This window comes from Balaenoptera borealis, assembly GCF_965194805.1.
Source record: "Balaenoptera borealis genome assembly, chromosome: 18".
Taxonomy (NCBI): domain Eukaryota; kingdom Metazoa; phylum Chordata; class Mammalia; order Artiodactyla; family Balaenopteridae; genus Balaenoptera; species Balaenoptera borealis.
The window spans coordinates 3407257-3424272 of record NC_138877.1 but is presented as its reverse complement, the minus strand read 5'-3'; the positions used below and the strand labels follow the sequence as shown (position 1 = coordinate 3424272).

Genomic DNA, 17016 nt, shown 5'->3' with positions numbered 1-17016 from the left:
GTCTCCTCAAGGAAAGGTGAGGGAGACGCGGGGCTTGACGGGAGGGGCATCTCCTCCGGAACGGTCCATGAGGGGCGGGGCCTTCGGAGGGGCGGGGCCTGGGGCGGGGCCTGGGGCCTGGGGCAGGGCCTGCGGGTGGGCCTTACGTGCAGGCCAGGCGTCTCCTCAGCTAACGGTCCGGGCGGGCGCGTGCCCGCGGGCGGCGCCTCCGGGGCCCTTGCGGCCGGGAGCGCGCCGGCGCCTCTGCCGGCCCCTCCTCGGCCGAGGCTTCCTCCAGCGGCTCCCTGTCGGCGGGCCGGGCCGGGAGGCGCGGGCTGCGGCGGGAGCATGGTGCGGGCGCGGCGGCGCCGGCGGTGAGGACACGTCATGGGCGACAGGTGAGCGCGGGTCGGCCCAGGGCGCGGCCCCACGTGGCGCCCGCTGAGGCCTTTGCCTTCACACAGGTGGCTCCGGGTGACCGTGCTGCCCGGCTGCGTGGGCTGCAGGACGATGGCGGTGCCCGCGTCCTGGACGGTGCGCGACGTGAAGCGGCGCCTCGCGGCCGAGACGGGCTTCCCCGCGTCGGAGCAGCGGCTGTGGCTCGGAGGCCGGCAGGTAGGGCGGGGACGGGGTCCCGGGGACGGGGGTGGGGCCTGGGGACGGGGCGGCTGGGGCGGGGGGCTTGGGGACGGGGCCTGGGGACGGGGCCTGGGGACGGCGGGACCGGGGACGGGGCCCGGGGATGGGGCCTGGGGACCGGGGACGTGGGGGAGCGGGCTGGGGACGGGGCCCGGGGTACGGGGGGTACCGGCGACGGGGTCTGGGGGGAGAGGCCGGGGATGGGGCGGCCGGGACGGGGGACCGGGCTCCCGCTCGCCCGGGAATGATCATGCCTGGTGGATACCGATCGAATGACGGGGCTGCGTGCCTGTCACTGCTGTGATTTCTGTCGATCTGCCGTTTCAGCATTGTTTCCCCCTCCCCCCTTTTGTCTGAATCTTCGCTTCCTGAAATTAAGATACTTTTTTGATGGGCGTTTTAGCGAGAGGGTTTTTTTTGTTTTGTTTTGTTTTTGGTTCGCTTCTTCGGAGCCATCACCACTGAAGTGACTTCATCATTACTCATAGTTTTCTGATTTTGTTATGCATTTAACTGGAATCCTGGTCAGTACTTTCACCTTTTATGTCTTAGAAGTTTCTACCCATCTCTGAATCACAGAAATTTAGGACTGAGAGGCTCTTCAGGCATACTTTAACATGGAAGCTGTTATTTTGAGGAGTAAATTTATATTAAAACTTGTAAGGTGCAAATGAATGATTTAACAGATCAAAACTTTGGAAAATAGGAGTATTTCATGTTATATATAACCTTTAAGACTGGTGGAAGTACTACCGTTTTCTTTAAGGCGGTGTTAAATGGAGACGTTTTACTAGAAATTAACTTCTTATTTTATCCTAGTAAATATCTTCACTTTTTAAGTGATAAAGAGGTAAAAAAGAGTTGAACCAGATACACAAGGACTGCTTGAGCCACCCAGGATGGCATTTCAAGTATTGGATTTCCTTACTACCGAGTACAAATACTGGGGACATGCTTGGTACCCGTGATTTTTAACCTCTCAGTGTAATCTTGGCCTCTGCGTGCCTGGGCGCACCCTCTGGTCTCTTGCCCTCTTAGACAGATTTCAGGTTAACCTGTTCTTGTGTTCCTCCAGGCATCAGTCCTCCTTACTGCTTGGTTCCCCAGGGTCTTTGGTGTCAGACAGTGGCTTGATTGAAGGCTTTGGGCAGGACCGAGGAGGAAAGCTTATCGTTCTTACCTCTGTATCTGTGTCCGCCCCAGTCTCTTGACCTTCCTGTGTACCCTCCCGGGTCCTATACCTACTTCTTTGGTTGCTCCTCTGGTTCTCCTTTGTCATCTTATCCCCTAGATGTGGTCAGAACCAAAGAGTCAGGTGGGGCTCTGTCTTGCTATTGGAAAGGTTTCTGGAGGTGTCTCTGCAAAGCACTGCTGTGGGATGGCGGACGCGGGCGTGGTGTGCAACGTGTTTCGGATTGAGCGGGTGGGCGGCGGCGAGTCTAGTTAGGAAGCTTGTGCTGGTACGAGGGGTGAGCTTCCAGACTTCGATCGTGGAGCTGAAACTGAGAGGAAGGGATGTACAGCGGGCTTTGTGAAAGACAAAGTTATGGTGGTTTGGTACCGGATGGGGGGGTGTATTCGTGCAGACCGAGGGAGGGGTGGTGGCGGTGGTGGATGTAGAATAAGGGAGAAGGCCCGGCCAAGGATGTTCACAGGCCTTGAGGCAGACCAGGAAAAGAATGCTCAGTTAGCAGAGATGAACAAGTTCGGGGGGATCCAAGTTTCAGTTCGCTTTTGCATATGTTTGAGCTGGTGGCAGGATATAAGCATCTAGGAAAATGCGTGAAGAGGTAGATGACCTAGATCCTGTTCCTGTATTACCAGCGGATAACAGAGGCCAAGTTAAGTAACCTGTTAGAATCTGTTTTCCTGTTTCTGGTAGGAATGGGATAAAATGAATTCTAACCAGTTCTGAGGTCTCTGCTGTGTAAGAGTCTAGGGCATGATCGTCAACAGGCAGCTATGGATCTGGCACTGAAGCTCAAGGGATAGTGGTCGGGGCTGGGGACATGATTTTGGGAAGCAGCTTGCTCAGTGCGTTTCTCCTTCTGCACCTTGGTGAACTCACTGGGAATATGATTGACATTTGCTGAGCACTTAACTACGCTCCACACACTGTTCTGCTGGGGACTTTGCGTGTATCATCTCATTTACTACTCAGAACAGCCAGCCTCAGGAGATGGTTGTGACTAGTCCATTTTGCAGAAGAGCAAAGCTAAGATTCAGAGAGATAAAGTATCAAGTCAGGATTTGAACCCACATCTGTCTGATTCCAGAGTCTATGGACTTTTGACTATTCCACATCAGAGAGAACCTGTCAGGCTGTCTATTGGGAATAAGTAAAAGTTAAATGTAAAGTTCTTTAAAACAAAGAAGAGCTTAAACCATTAAAAGTGAACTTTGAACTCAAGGATGGAGCTCTCCTAGAAAACAGTCAGAGGGCACAGTTCTCTCCTGATGCAGAGGACGGGCTGTGACTTCTACGGAACTGGTGAACTTAGTGATGCTAACGCATGTCATCAAGAAGGGTCTCCTTTTTATAAGCGAATCTTTCACAGAGGTGGTTTCTCTCCCTTTTTATTCAGTGCTGCTCAGAACCTCTTAGATTTGAATCATTGGTGAGACTTCTGCATATTTCAGGGTAAGCAGAAACAAAAGCTGCTGACACCTCGGTGTCACTCGCTGGTTCTGGTTGGTTTTGGACTTAGCATTGGGCACTTACTTGGTCCTCAGTCTTTCCAGGTCACCTACCATCCTCTTCTCCTTGTCTCTCTTGCTTTTCCTGGTCTGGAAGAGTAATCTGTAAGTTCTTCTTCCTGTCCTGTGAAGAGAGTGAAGCTGTTCGTTAGAGCTGCATATCTTCCTGACCCTTTCTCCTCGAGCCAAATGTGTTTGAGCCTCAAACCCGGAGGTTTGAAGTATTGCTTACCTTTCCTGTCTTTTAGTTGATCGGAAACGTCCTGCCTATCAGCTCTTGAATCTTGAGAACCTCCTTGTGTTCTTGACAGCTGAACAGAGGGAAAAGTGTTGGGAGATCCAGATTGCAGTTCATATTATACTATTTGCTTCACAATTTGGAGAGAGTTATTGTTTCCTAGTAAATGAAAGTGAGCGTCTCTGAGGTCCTCAAGGGAGGCTTAGGCTGGCCTGAACAGAGACCCGGTGTTCAAAGTATTTTGTCATCATTCTGTTTGAAACAAAATATGAAGACTGAAATGGACAACTTTTAAGGTTTCGTTGCCTCTGGAGATGAACACGACCAATGTCACTTTGCTTGGTTGAATGATTTAGGGTCCAAGGAGAGAGGCCCAAGCAGAACTCCCAAGTCTTGGCAGTCTCAGGGGGAGAAAGCAGGTAGCACTGTTGAGGTTATCTCTGCTGCTTGATTTCTCTTTGAGAGAATCACCGCCTTGATATGGGCCACTGATTACAATCTACCAAAAGCATTCAGTGTCAGACTCACACAGCAGTTAGGTGTGTTTTCACTGACAGGGTTCTACTCCGTGTATTCTTCATTTTCAAGTCCTCTTTAAGACCTGGAGACATCTTCCTGTATTACAGATTTCCTTCCTTCCTCCCTTTCTGCTGTTCTTCTTTAAAAGTACCTTAGCTAACTGAATTAGACTACTAATCCTTGGCTTATGCATAGCTCTCTTTTAGTAATCAATTAATTAGTTAATTAATAGTAGAATGAACAACCTTGATGACATCATCCAACTGGAGAACTAGAATGCTGTTGACGGTTTCCTTTCCCTCTGTTCTTTTCTTCCCCAGCCTGTATGCCTGTCTCTTTTGCCTTACCTCTTCGTGTGTTTTATTCTGGTGCCTTTTTATAGTTGTTTCGATAGTTTTATCATAAGTGTGTGTGTGTGTGTGTGTGTGTGTGGATACCTGTGTTTGTATGTGTGTACGGATGTGTGTGTATAAGCTAAACAATATACTGTTTACTTTTAGTTGTTTATGAACTTTACAAGAAGCTTATTATGCTATATGTAACAACTTGGATTTAGCTTTTTTCACTCAATATTATGTTATGAATATTCACCCCAATTTATGTACAGTTTAGTTAAGTCATTTTCATTGCTGTATAATATTCCACTGTATGAATATGTCATAGGATTTGGGTTGTTTCTGAATTTTTGTTGTTAACAACAGTACTGTTGTGATTATCTTTCTCCGTATTTCCTGTGCACAGAGGTTTTTTTTACAGGCTTGCCTTAAGATTCAGTGGGAACACGTATATGAAAGTGCTTTATAAACTGGGAGCTGTAACAACTGTTAACAACTGTGTTCAGATTTGTATTTTAGAAATGGGGACTAGAATGAAGATGATGTACAGAAAGTAAGGAGACCAGATGGTTGATGGTTATAAAAATCCAACAGAAGTTGAGAGTCTGAACAATTGGAAGTGGAGAAGACCGAGTTAGATGTGAGAGGAACTAGGAATGGACACGCTGGTGCCACTGTTGGTGGAGGAGGGCCGCTGAAGCCACCTTTTGGCAGGCCGAGCTCTGGGAGCCTGGAGGGCAGCCGGGTGAGGTGGGGGGTGGACGATGGAGATGGTGGAGTCGTGGTATGGAGAGCACTGTCCTTCAGCACCTGTCCTCCCTGTCAAGGAAGAGTCAGTGACAGAGGTGGTTCTCACCTCTTCCACCAGAGGTGAGAGCTGGGGTAGTGTTTGCAGACTGTTGCCTGTGAGTCACTCCTCAGTAACGTGAGTGGGCTGCTGGGGAGAAGTGGATCTGGCAGTTTTTCAGAAAAGTCGTCCATCACCTGCCCCTGTGGGTCATGATCACACTTGTACCCTGCCTTTGTGGGAAACAGAGCAGTCACCGAAAGGAAAACGAATACTGAGGCATTTCTCAGGAGAGCCAGTTGGGGAAATCATAGACCAAAGCAGCTTCAGAGGTTGGAGTCCTCACTTGTCTCTTCCTTTCACATCATAGCTTTTTTATAACAACGTCTATAAGCAGTTTACCAAAGTGTATTTCTAGGAACAGTATCTTACAAGGTGCTCTTCAAAATAAATGAAAAAAAAATTACTGCTAAAATTTGTGAAATACCACATAGTATAATGCTTTGAAAGAAGGTTACCATAATATTAATATGTTGAATGCCCTAAAAACCAAATTATTCCAACAAATTAAAGCTTTTTTTTTTTTTTTTTTGGTCCTCTAATATCTGTCGAATCCCATGGAGCTCTGTTCTGAGTAATGCTCTCTGGAAATGCTGATCAAAATAATGATTTTGTTTATGTTGATAATCCTGATTCACCATAAAATTTTAAAAATTATTTTAAAGCAGAATCTGTATATCTTTATCTATTTGTAATTATTTAAGGAAAAAGCATTTACATTTTTAAATAAAATTTTTGACTAAATTTTTGTTCTTTGGAATATTCACTTCTCCAGAACAACTCATTTCCTTATATGAACACTTAACAAACATTATTTCTTTTTTTTTGTTATGCATATACATAAATCCACTCTTTTTAGATTCTTTTCCCATATAGGCCATTACAGAGTATTGAGTAGCGTTCCCTGTGCTATACAGTAGGTCTTTATTATCTATTTTATATATAGTAGTGTGTACGTGTCAATCCCAATCTCCCAATTTATCCCTCCCCCGTTTCCCCCCTGGTAATCATAGGTTTGTTTTCTACATCTGTGACTCTATTTCTGTTTTGTAAAACAAACATTTCTTAGGTGAAAAAAAATGAGGTAAAGTTTTGAACTTGCAGAATTAAGAACTATATTGCTTTTCATAATTTTATTTTCTTTTTTCAGTTATCTGACTGGATCAGGATTGGAGATCTGACTTCCCAAAATTGTCATCTTTTTGTAAACCTTCAATCAAAAGGCTTAAAAGGGGGAGGTATAACATTGACTTTACCAGGAGTAAATTCCATTTTTAGTCGCATAAAGATTATGTTTTAAAAATAAAAAGAATGTACATAACATTTGGATGTGATGAGGGGATGTCAGGGCCAGAGGAACCCAGGTGTGGGTGGAGCCAGTGAGCTGTAAGGGTGCATGGGTGGAGTAGTCTGCGGGCAGGGTCCTGTGGATGCTTGGTCGTGGTGGGTAGTTGTACTAAAATGATGCAGATAAATTCATAGTGATGATTCTGTCTTAAGCACAGATTTCTTTTTTACTTATAAACAGATGTATTTTTATTCTGTGCATCTGAGAAATTATCTCCCTTCCCCCATGCTCCCTACGCTTTGCTGTCACCTGTCTGAAGGTGACCTGGTTGGTCAGTTCTGAGAATCTCCAGTTTAGGAGAGACTTAGGGTATTTGAACTGGGCAGCCATTGAGACATTGTGCCGTATTTCAAAACACTCAGGACATTGGTTGAGTTTGCGACTATTAAGGATGTCATAACAGGCACCACAATCTCTGGCTTATTACTTAGTGGCAAAGCACCCACAAAATAGCGCCATTTATTTCATTTGCTTTGGAAAATAGCAACACCCCGCCATGCTCTTTATTTTTGAATTAATAACCTTATGTGACATTTGGTATATGTTTGAACATTTTTTAAAAACCTAATTTGTAGTTTAATTAAAAATCTTGAGATTTGATAAAATGGAATCTGCTTTGCTTTGTACTGAATCTGTTTAGTCAGGTAGCCCTCGTACCAGAGGGCTGCAGTGAAGTGTGTGAAGTCAGAACTTGCACAACTTCATTGTGTCTCAGAACCAAATAACACGTTGATAATAGGCCAAAGGACTGGACTTTCTTCTAAAGTGTTTTACACGTGTTCTCAGGTCGATTTGGTCAAACAACTCCCCCACTTGTTGATTTCCTCAAGGACATTTTAAGAAGATATCCAGAAGGAGGACAGATTCTTAAGGTGAGGTATGGGTGTGTGCATGTGTGCATTTACATTGATAAAAATGAGACGGAATAGTATTACTTACAAGTCCTGTTAGTATTTACATTTTAGAATTTTGTCTAGATTTGAATGGCTGTGTCTGTTTCCCTCTGCACTTGCAGTGTATACGCTGGATGGGATGGCTTGAGATGCAGTCCATGTAAATATGTGAGGTTTCAGAGGCAAAGGAACCCCCTAAGCTGCAGTGTGCTGTAGTCATGCAGTGTTGCTCTAGGAACATTTATTTGGTAATTTTATGTAATTATGTAGTGTAATTTTATGAATTTTATGTAAAACATTGTGCAGGGGCATTACAAACCAACCAGCCGACCAAATAAAATAAGACAAAACCCACATTCAGAGGCCATGAACCCATGCCTGTTTGACTCCCCTAGATTTAGAAGTTTGCTTTTTGGGAGAGTTTATTTAAAAGGATAATTGTTTTAGTTAAGTATTTCTATTTACGATATATTCTTTTAGTTTGAATACACTCATTAAAAAAACAAACTGAACAATCATAAAAGAATGCAAATGGAAGATACTGCAAAAGTTAGATTTTGTGTTCAAGCTTAATAAGAAACTTCCTTAATTAAGTGTAAAAGTAGATCAATTATTATGCATTTTCCTCTAATTATTTAGTTGTTATTGTGTTCAATATCTTAGCTCTTATTATATTTTCTAGTTTAGATGGTAAAATTTTAGAGAATAAGCACTAGGTCAGTTTAGCTTACCTTAAGTATTAGTCATACTCAGGCAGGCGCTGATTGAGGAGTGCTGTACCCTAGGGAGTTTACTAATGATGAGGCACTGGGGCAGTTTAAGTCCATCTTTGAGAGCAGGCACCAGTGGCCCACAGAAGGCTAATTTGAAAGCCATTTTTATATTGAGATATTAGGAAAGTGAAGGTGGGAAGAGTGTCATTATTGGGTTATGGGGGTAGAGAGAGGTGAACAGAATAAATTTAAGATAGGATTTAGTAGGGCCTCATCAATTCAAAAATGAGTGGTAGAGATCCTGTTGGCAAACAAGGCAGTGGTCGTGAGCGAGGTCTTTGTACATTCTTAGGGTTAGCAAGCGCTGATGTATAGTCCTTCCGCTTTGCTTATTGTGTGGATTTATGTGCCAGACAACTCAGTATGATTTTTGTCCCTTGGCTATTTTAGTAGAATTCTACCATTTTAGATGTAATAGGAATCTTAGAATTACCTAGACTTAGGCCACCACCTTGTGTGATGTTTGCTGAAATAGATCCAGAGAAATTTTAGTGACTAGCTCAAGATCTTATGCAAATGGGCACATTTATTGCCTCTTCTTCTCAGAATCAGTTTGAAAGAGATCCCCTGAGAAGAAGGGCCCCATCGTATTTTTTGTTCAACTTGAGACTGATAGTTGGAATCTGGGACTTGGGATGTTATCTTGTTTTCTTCATCTCTGTTGCCTAAAATACACATAAGTCTCAAGTAGCCATCCAGATGAAAGCAAGATCCAGCCTCTAAAGTGCTATCATTCTGTAAGTTAAACTTGCATTTTGCTACCTATTTAACTTTTATTTCTACCTTTAATATTATTTTATATTATACCCTAATGTAAATAAGATTGCTAATTTTTAGGGATTCTACTAGACTAAATAGGGTGGGAGTGGGTCTTAAAAATCCCATGAGAAATAGGAAGTTGTGTAAACAGGAAGACTTTGTAGCTGATGAGGAGGTAGATAAAGGCGTGGTCACGTGTTCGTGTTTGGGGTTGAACGACATGTGGGATAAGTGTCCCCAGCCTTCTGGTGTGCACGGGGTGAACTAACCACCCACCTGATGTCACAACCAGCTCTCATTTGCACACTGTTCCCGCACTCAGTCTGATGCTTATCTTGTTGCATGCAGGCGGTGTGCTGTGTCACCCGCTCTGATGAAGGCTTTGCTGTCGGCATGGCTGTAGTATCAGTGTACGCCCTCTGCAGTTCCTGCCCATCCCTGCCACCCCCACCCCCGTTAGTGATTCCAGGGTGCTGGGAAAGTAAAAAATAGTGCCCCCCAAAGTTAGAGGTTCATGAGTGTGCTAATACAGGGTGGATTATTCTGTGTCTAAAGACCCATCCATTTAAAATATAACCCCTTGATTTGGTTTGGTCTAATTCAGAGCTCATCCAGGAGATTGTCACCTGTTCTTTACGTTAGACTACACTAGGTCGAATTCTACTAAAATATCCAAGGGAGAAAAATTATACTGAGTTGGCTGGCACACAGATCTACACAATGAGCAACGTGGAAGGACTACACATCAGCGCTTGCTAACTGTAAGAATGTACAAAGACCTCGCTCATGATGCAAATAGTGGGTTTCCTTTACTTATGTGTAATTACTTTTTAAATATTATAAGTAAATACAAAGATGGGCAGTAGATTACTGTTTTATTAAATATTATTATTTTTTGGTGTATTTCTTGACTAGGAATTAATTCAGAATGCAGAAGATGCTGGGGCCACAGAAGTTAAATTTTTATATGATGAAACTCAGTATGGAACAGAGACTCTTTGGTCAAAAGATATGGCACAATATCAGGGTAAGAATCAATAATTAGTTACGGACAAGTTTTATTTTATGTACTAACAGGTGAGTTTTAGTGATTTACAATTCAGTGTTTAATGAACAGTCAAGTTACCACCTGTCCTTCACTTCTTGGCGTATTTAACTCCAAGAGATGTTTTTCTCTGCTTTTTGTGGGCAGATGTCTCTGCTAGTTGGTATTTTTACAGAGTGAAGAATAAAAATCTTGAAACTCAGAGTAATAAGCAATGTAAATACATAAACCTCTTATTCTGTTCAGTCAACTTGTGAGCATTTATATCACTAGCGAGACAAATAGAACACTTCTCTGCATTTGGAAAGAAGTTAGAGGCTGTGGCTTTGTGTATTACTTTGTGCTTTGAGAGTGCCCTTGAATTATTTTGAAGTAGGGTGAGAAGGAAGATTGAAGGAGAGAAGTGAGTAAGGAAAATGAAAGTAAAGACAGTAAGAAATGATAACCAACGTAAGGACTCCGAAGTCCTGCGCTTTGAAGTGCTGTGTTGAAAAGAATATGCATAACTTTTAGTGCAGCTTTAAAGTCAGTAGGGTGATTGTGAATGACTGTGTGTGGTAGAAAGTCATTGAAAAAAGGGAGGATCAGTTCAGACTCTCCTGGACATATTTTTAAGGGGATGTAAGTCATATATATATATATATATATTTTTTTTTTAGAAAGACCACTCTATTTTTTTATTTATTTTTAAACTTTTGGGTTTTATTTATTTATGGCTGTGTTGGGTCTTCGTTTCTGTGCGAGGGCTTTCTCTAGTTGCAGCAAGTGGGGGCCACTCTTCATCGCGGTGCGCGGGCCTCTCATTATCACGGCCTCTCTTGTTGCGGGGCACAGGCTCCAGACGCGCAAGCTCAGTAATTGTGGCTCACGGGCCTAGTTGCTCCGCGGCATGTGGGATCTTCCCAGACCAGGGCTCGAACCCGTGTCCCCTGCATTGGCAGGCAGATTCTGAACCACTGCACCACCAGGGAAGTCCAGTCATATATTTTTGAAAAGAGGTTTCATGATTTAGGAGGGTAATCAACATTACTGTTAAATGTCTAAATACTAAATATTTAGCGTTTATGATATATTTATTATAGAAATAAATAAATATATTTATTCTTAGGTCATATTTGTGATATGGAAGTTGCATTTTTAAAATTCTATAAAGAGTTGGGATGAGACGTAGTATGTCAGGAGGTTTTCGTTCTAGCCCTGACACCTGCCCCCTTCATGATCTCGGGCAAGTCAGCTCACCCCCATCGTTCATTTGTTCGGTGAGAGGGTGAAACCAGTCAGGTTTCCTGGCTCTGAGAGCCTGTGATTTAATGTAATCATTGTCGAAAGATGCCCCGTGTAGATATGAGGGACTTTTGTCTGAATCCTGATCCTGCGCGGGGCTCCCCGGGGCCCACGTCCGTGGGGTGCTGTGTGCCGAGTGTCAGTCAGGCCTGTGCCTCGTGCTTCCTGTGCCTGAGCGGGGCCCCGAGGCCAGCTGCCTGTCAGCCTCTCCCCTGGAGTGGCGAGAACGCAGTCCGCCCCCAGTCACTGAGGGTTCAGGGAGCTCGTGTGTGTCATAGTGCTTTCTGTCTGGTGTCATCCTGATTGGGGGAGTGTCCTGTAGAACCGTATACGGGAAGAGGTCCTGGAAGTATTCTGCTTCACAATTCTCTCATGTCTAGGAGTTTTTCCTTCCAGCCCTGACTTCACCGCATTAGAAGAAAAAATTATGAAACAAGATTAATTAGCTGAGTTTATGCGTAAGCATACTTAGAGGCTCTTTAAAGTGACGTCAGATTAGACAATTTTTTAAAACTTGCACATACAGAAGGAAGTGGACATGATCTTTGATCTCTTTAATTAACAAATGTTTGTTGAGGGCCCTCCATGCTTGTGGTGTTTGAGGGTCTTTCTCTCGCATTCAGACATGAGCGGTATCTTGGCTGGTGTCATCTTCTTGGGTCACAGTTTTTTCCCTTTACCGACACTTAGTGTTGTAGATGGGAACTCTTGAGTTCAACTTGTTTTTGTTTCTTTTTTATGTAATGAGATGACAAAAGACTCAGAATGTCAGATCCGATGCAGAAAACTCAGAGATCTTCCCCAGTTTCTCACTTTACTAAAGATTTCAAGGATGTGGTTAATTAAGAGGTACAAGTGGAGGAGTGTGGCGAAATCTGGGGCTCCCCCAGGCCCTTTCCTGCTGTGTCCGAGGACACCCTGTGGCCTGGATTTAGCAGAGGCGGCCTCCACGTGCTTGTCCTTCCTACAAAAGCCTCGCAGTCTTGGCCTTTTCATATCCCCACTTTGACTATTTTCCAAATAGCAGTCACGCCATTTTTGTAAAGCAAACTGTGGCCAGCATCCCCATATCTGTGCTTGAATTCATAGACGCGTGAGAAGGGTTTTTTTTTTTTTTTTTTAAGGAACGCTATTTATTTATTTATTTATTTTGGCTGTGTTGGGTCCTCGTTGCTGTGCGTGGGCTTTCTCTAGTTGCGGCGAGTGGGGGCCACTCTTCATCGCGGTGCACGGGCCTCTCACTGTCACGGCCTGTCTTGTTGCGGAGCACAAGCTCCAGATGCGCAGGCTCAGTAGTTGTGGCTCACGGGCCCAGTTGCTCCGCGGCATGTGGGATCTTCCCAGACCAGGGCTCGAACCCGTGTGCCCTGCATTGGCAGGCAGATTCTCAACCACTGCGCCACCAGGGGGAAGCCCGAGAAGGGTTATTTTTCACCCTATGAAATAATATATTAACAAGGTTTCTTTGGTCTTCTTATACATTTACAGGTAATTCCATTCACAAAAATAAATATTCTATTTAGGAACAAATTTAAAAGTAGTACACTGTGATTAATTTTCTTCTTTGCCCTGTGTTTTGAGTATCTAAGTACCATAAGTTTTCCTTTTTGGAATTTTGGTCAACAATACTATATTTCCTCTGCTGGTAATTTTTACCATTAATTTGTAATTTCTGTTTTTAATGTGAAAGCAACCAAACTGTAATGCTGGATGAGTCACTCCATTCAGTTCTTTCCATCTTCCCATCAAATAAGCAATGTTATGTAGAGGAAGTTATTGTAAGAGAAGTGATCACCCAGGCTCCCTTCTTTCTCAACACGTGCGTGTGCCTCCTGATGCCCAGGGCCTGCCCTCTACGTGCATAACAACGCGGTGTTCACCCCGGAGGACTGGCACGGCATTCAGGAAATAGCACGCAGCAGGAAGAAGGACGACCCTCTGAAGGTTGGAAGATTCGGAATTGGGTTTAATTCTGTCTATCATATAACAGGTATGGTGTTTGGCTTTTCAGTCTTGAGACTGACAATTATTTTAGCCTATATTTTGTACTTTATTGGGTTAACTTCAGAGATGATACTGTTTTAAAAGGCATTTTTCCCGAATTCTTGTCAGTGGCAAGAAGTATATCAATGAAATATCAGTGTGTCTTGTGTTTTCTCACGTTACCATGGTAACTATACCAAATCTTCATCATGTGATGCAAAAGTTAATGCCATCATCTCTGGTGGAATCAGTGTAGTATATTAAGTCATTTTATGTGAGGTTTGAGACTTTATGTGAGCTGTTGAAAGCCTACACAAAATTGTTACTCTAAAAACTTTTACACTGCAAATCTTTAAGAGTCAGGCAAACCGATTTTCACAGATTTTCTTGTACATAGGTTTAAATAACAGGAAGAAGGAAGTATAATATCCAGTGGTATTGAATAACTGACAAGGAGAGGACCTTTGAAATGACTCTGGTTTCTCACTTTCTTCATAAAAATTTTACTGTCTTTAAACTTACGAGTATTTTAACCATTACTTTGAAATCATGCTTGGAATCTAGAAAGAATATGAGGTTTCTGATTCATGGTTATAGTAGGAAATACTTGAAACTCTTAGGGTAGACACCTCTAAGGGTATATGGCTGTTCTTCCAGAATCAGAGCTCTTAGTATTTACTGTAGTTTTGTGATAAAACTTTTTTATGAAATTAGCACTTGTTATCGTTTAAGTTTGAAACCGTTTGTGCATTTTGAACTTGCAGGAGAAGGAGGGTTGAGCTGGCAGAGCTGTAGCTGTAGCTAGAGTGGCATATAATTTATTGCCCAAACTGGGACACTGCTGAGAGCGAAAGAGGTGGTATTATTCTCAGACACTGGCCTGAATTGGGACTGCCCTGGGCAAGTGGGATATAGGGTCACCATCACTATGGCCCACTTTTATATACTAAGCCTATTTTTTAAATTGCATTTACATTATTACGATATATTGTATGATATTGTGTTAAGTAATATTAGTTATGTGTTATATAATAACACTGATGAAATCATAATATTATATAACAATTATACAAATATTAATATTCATGTGTTCAACTATTTGTGAGTTACTCCTCACATCTGTGTCATGTAGTAGTTTTTAAATTTTATGGGGGCATACACGTGAGTTGCATAAGCATGGAGCCAGTTGTACAGGAGTGAATTGTTTAGAGATTCCCCTGATGGCCAGCATCTGCTCTCACTGTGGATTTGTTCGCTATCGGAGAACGAGCACATTTATGTGGGACAGTGTTACCCGGGGTGCTGTTCTCTAATCTGAGGACTTGCGAAGTTCTTGAGTCCTGCTTTACAACCATCAGGAGCCTCCCTGACATAGTTTCAATAGTGGGAGTGGAACAGGGAGTGTGGACGAGGGGGCCGTGGACCGGCGTTGCTGGTGGATGTGGTGGCTGGGCCGGTGGATGTAACATCTCCTACTTAAAATACCCGAGAACTTAGGAGTCGGCGGTTGTGACACCTGAGGCTGTGGTCAGTGACCATGCGTATTACAGGTGGACCTCACGGAGTTGTGTCTTGTGTGAAGGTTAGGCCCTCAAGTCCCTGCCCATTTCACACTCGCTCCAGGGCACGGTGCTTGCAGATCATCTGTGTTGTTCTTTCTCTTCCCTCTTTTCTCAGAGAATCTGTGGTTGAGGTTTTATTTTGAGCATAGGATGCAACTCTCTTCTGTTTAATTGGGTTCACTAGGCTATGGGGAGAGTGTAAATATCCAAATTCTCTTTACGTATTTTAATAGTTTAATAAGTGTTTGAAGATATATCTTAGGTTTTCACAACAATCATGTAAAGTCTCTCAATGCCTGGTACTTTTTGAATCAAAAGAGAAACCATTTTTTTGTGCTCAAAGAATTATATTTCGAAAGCTAGATTTAGTTTGTTTTTAGATAAATCTGTTTAGAGTCATCTTGTGGCTCATGCTTTTTCATGTGTAATATATGATAGTAACTATCTATTGTAGTTGTACTTATAATTGTCCTTTAAATTTCAGAGTTGATCATGACTTGAATTTTCCTTTACAGATGTTCCTTGTATCTTTAGTGGTGATCAGATTGGGATGTTAGATCCTCATCAGACACTTTTTGGTCCACATGAATCAGGCCAATGTTGGAATCTCAAAGATGACAGCAAAGAAATTAGCGAACTTTCAGACCAGTTTGCACCATTTATTGGCATCTTTGGAAGCACCAAGGAGACGTTTATAAATGGCAGTTTTCCAGGAACATTTTTCCGTTTCCCCCTTCGGCTCCAGCCCTCCCAGCTTAGTAGTAACCTCTACAATAAGCAGAAGGTTCTCGAGTTGTTTGAGTCTTTCAGGGCAGATGCAGACACGGTGCTGCTCTTTCTGAAAAGTGTGCAGGACATCTCCTTACTTGTCCGCGAGGCCGATGGAACAGAGAAGCTGGTCTTCAGAGTGCGTGCTAGTGAGAGTGCAGCCCTGACACAGGAGCGGCCGGATTCTATAAAGATCCTGGGAGCTGCCATCGGTAACTATTGTGAGAAGATTCCCAGCAACAGCATAACCTGTGTCACGTACCCTATAAATATAGTTTTAGAAGATGAGAGTGCCAGGGGTGCACAGAAAACGTCTTGGCTGGTGTGTAACGGCGTGGGCGGGCGAGGGATTAGTAGTAGGCTCGATGCATTGGCTGATGAGTTGAAGTTCGTCCCCGTCATTGGAATAGCCACGCTGCTGTCAAGCAGAGCTGAGGAGGAGGGAGGAGCAGCGTCCGCGTTCTCAGGGAAAGCCTTCTGCTTCCTTCCTTTACCGCCTGGCGAGGAAAGCAAAACAGGCCTCCCAGTTCACATCAGTGGCTTCTTTGGCCTGACGGACAATCGCAGGAGCATCAAATGGAGAGAGCTGGACCAGTGGAGGGACCCGGCCGCCTTGTGGAATGAGTTTCTCGTCCTGAACGTCGTCCCTAGAGCCTACGCCACTCTGATCTTAGACTGCATAGAACGTCTGCAGGCGGGAAGGAGCCCCGACCTGCCCCTGTCGGTGGACGTCATCTACAAGCTGTGGCCCGACGTCAAGCGGGTCACGGCGCACTGGCAGCCCGTGTTGGAGCCTCTGTTTCACGAGCTGTTCCAGCACGCAGTCCTGTATTCCCTCAGCGGCCACTGGGTCCCCTTGGAGCAGGCGTGCTTCTCGGAACTGGACGAGAGTCTGGAATGCACCAGGTCCGTGCTCAGCTATCTCCAGAGCTCAGGGAAGCAGGTCGTCAGGGTCCCGGCCCACGTGGCCGCCGCCGTTCAGCTCGCGGCGTCCGGCGTGAGGCCCGTGAGGAAGGTGACGCCCGCGTGGACCCGGCAGGTGCTGCGGAAGGCAGCCCACCTGGGCGGTACCAGCGCCGCTGAGAAGCTGCAGCTGCTAGAGTTCGTGCTCTCCGACCAGGCCTACGGCGAGCTGCTGGGGCTGGAGCTGCTGCCCCTACAGAACGGAAGTTTCGTCCCCTTCTCCTCGTCTGTGTCCGATCAAGATGTGGTTTATATAAGCTCAGAAAGCTATCCCAGGTATGCACGGACCCCACCTTCTGCCCCTGCCCGCACCTCCAGTCGGCTGCTGTGAAATTCATCGGCTGTCAGTGTGGATGTTACCTTAGGGGGACTTTTGCAGAGCTG

General features: G+C 44.4%; 1 protein-coding gene across 5 annotated transcripts in view; it reads left to right on the top strand.

Annotated features, from left to right (window-relative positions):
* The window catches only part of SACS (sacsin molecular chaperone), a 79312-nt gene that overhangs the window by 39803 nt on the left and 22493 nt on the right, over window positions 1–17016 (top strand). For 4 of the 5 annotated variants that reach the window (XM_082365008.1, XM_082365009.1, XM_082365010.1 and 1 more), the window contains 6 exons: window positions 444–594; window positions 6405–6492; window positions 7389–7474; window positions 9943–10054; window positions 13200–13346; window positions 15417–16908. In XM_082365008.1, the coding sequence (XP_082221134.1) occupies window positions 444–594; window positions 6405–6492; window positions 7389–7474; window positions 9943–10054; window positions 13200–13346; window positions 15417–16908 (2076 nt within the window). Of the gene's footprint in view, window positions 1–126; window positions 378–443; window positions 595–6404; window positions 6493–7388; window positions 7475–9942; window positions 10055–13199; window positions 13347–15416; window positions 16909–17016 lie in introns of those variants that run through there. The other variant, XM_082365011.1, reaches the window with a different exon arrangement.